This window comes from Dendroctonus ponderosae, unplaced genomic scaffold (assembly GCF_020466585.1).
Source record: "Dendroctonus ponderosae isolate FM_Combo_2020 unplaced genomic scaffold, Dpon_F_20191213v2 Dpon_F_20191213_10, whole genome shotgun sequence".
NCBI lineage: Eukaryota > Metazoa > Arthropoda > Insecta > Coleoptera > Curculionidae > Dendroctonus > Dendroctonus ponderosae.
The window spans coordinates 21186-23335 of record NW_026017111.1 but is presented as its reverse complement, the minus strand read 5'-3'; the positions used below and the strand labels follow the sequence as shown (position 1 = coordinate 23335).

Here is a 2150-nt window from a genome sequence, read left to right as displayed (position 1 = left end):
GCAGCTATGTGGGTTTGGCCTCCAACAATCCTGCCGATCCGCCTAGAATAGTGGGCAACTACCTGAGTGAGCCGGAGGATGTTAAAATCATCACCTCCGGCATCCGGTTGGTGCAGAAGTTCATCGAGGCGCCCGTTTTGAAGGAGAAATACAACGCCTCCCAGGTTTGGATGGACTATGGAAGCTGTTCCCAACAGTTCGAGTAGGAGGCTTTTTGCGAAACTTCGCCGATTGCTTTGGGCTAAAAATTGCGACATTTCCAGAGTGGATTCGGATGAGTTTTGGGAGTGCGCCATTCGCTACCAAACGCACATTGTGGGACATCAGTGCGCCACTTGCACCATGGGTCCTGATCCAGAATTAGGCGCTTGCGTTAACCAGAACCTCCAGGTCCATGGGGTTGCCAACCTGCGGATAGCTGATGCCTCAGCGATGGTGCCACGCATTTCTGGAAACACTCAGGCTATAGTGGTTGCTATCGCTGAACGCGCCAATCAGTTCATCAGGGAAATGTATCTGGATCAGCAGGTTTAAGCCTAGTTGTTTTCCTGAATTTCCTTCTGCTGTACTAAAATGAGTGTTATGCACATGGAATTTGATTTGCCATCCACAATCCCAACCGATTATAGCATGACAATTTAAATTCAGCTATTTGCATGGTGTCAATCAAGTATCGCAGTTAATGTCCAGTTAAGGAGAGCCAACTGATCACTGTAATTAACGAAAATGTTGGGTTTTGAATGGTCGCATGCTGACCATGCAACTGATCATCTATTTAAGTGCATTTGAACGATCCGAGCGGTTATTACAGTGCAGTGATTGCGCAAGAAGTTTCCATTTAGGCGCTCGATTGAAGAGGTAAGTGAGAGCGGAGTCGCTGCTGGTTGGTTCGGTTGGGGAAATGGGGAGGAAGATTTAGAGGCGCATTTAATGGAGGTTTGGGGTATTTGAAAGTTAGACTAAGAGATGCGGATCGAGAGTTGTTATTGCGCCGATTAAGCTGAACCGAACATGGTCTTTGAACGAGTCGTTTTTTGGCTAAAACTTCATCCAGAGCGTTCCCTAAAAACGTGCAAATGTTTTATTGGTGCGAGGAGCAATGAAACTTTTTGCACTATCAGAGCGTGAAAGGTTTGTTCATAAATCTAGGCCTGAACTGAAATTCCAGCAATGTATTTCCTATCAGCAGATTTATTTACTTCTGCGTTCTAGTGGTTTGAAGAAAAATGCATTTCGTGCTTGCAAGTTCAAACTCAGGTACGATAACCGATAGGGAACTCCACTTAAAAATTCCCATGCTGCCGATACTTAGTGATAATCTTCGTTAGTAGTTCAATTGACGAAAATCAAGTTCAAGTAGTGTCTCAAGAGCAAAGATAACCGCTTAAAAAGCCCCTATTAAAAAAGTTGAGATATATTCCAAGAAGCACAAAGGATCTACTGCCCGCTTGTATACGACATGTTGTACGGCAAGATGCATCTAATCTTAAATGCCTATTCTATCGTAGAAAGTCAGCAGATAAAAGGGTCCAAGTTTTGCCGGTAAAGCCTTTCTTCATATCACTTCCTTCTACCGTTTGGCAAATTTTTTTAGAGTGCCGAGTGAATCAAAATTGTGCCGAGTTCTTGGGGCTTGACACTGAGTACAATGAAGCAAATCGCTGTTAATTAGGAAGTTTTTAGGTTGAAACTAATGGGTTTTTTGGGTTTTTAGGCCGTCGTTCGGTAGTACACTGTTCTCATCAGAACCCGTTCAGTTCTGCGGAAGAACGGGTTCGATCGAAAATCGAAAATTTCCCAATAGAAGGAAGTAACTTGCCCTTTGCAGTGATGCAAAAAAAAGTATTTAGATAGTTTAGTTCTTGAAATAACATTTTGAAGTTTCCACTACTTTGTGTTGCTCAAAACTCTGATATTTTAAGCGACGCGGGTATCAACTTCGAACGCAGCCAGGCACATCCATGGTGCGTCGCTCATAGGCTCCCATGGGTGCGAGTGAGAGAACCGAGGCGAGCTACGTTCTGAAATGAGAATTGGCACAACCAGCCTATTCAGAGAAATTTTCGGTTGGAAGTCAGAATAGTGGCCTGAGTGCAAAATAGTGCAAATGTTGATTTTTACGCATTAAGCTAACGTTCTCATGCTATACT

The 2150-nt window shown here is 43.8% G+C and overlaps 1 protein-coding gene across 1 annotated transcript in view; it reads left to right on the top strand.

Moving 5' to 3' along the window:
* The window catches only part of LOC109537240 (glucose dehydrogenase [FAD, quinone]), a 386158-nt gene extending 385574 nt beyond the window's left edge, over window positions 1–584 (top strand). The window contains exon 11 of the mRNA XM_048662095.1: window positions 264–584. Coding sequence (XP_048518052.1) covers window positions 264–534 — 271 coding nt within the window. The 3' untranslated portion in view covers window positions 535–584. The remainder of the gene's footprint in view (window positions 1–263) is intronic.
* The last annotated feature ends 1566 nt before the right edge of the window (window positions 585–2150 follow it).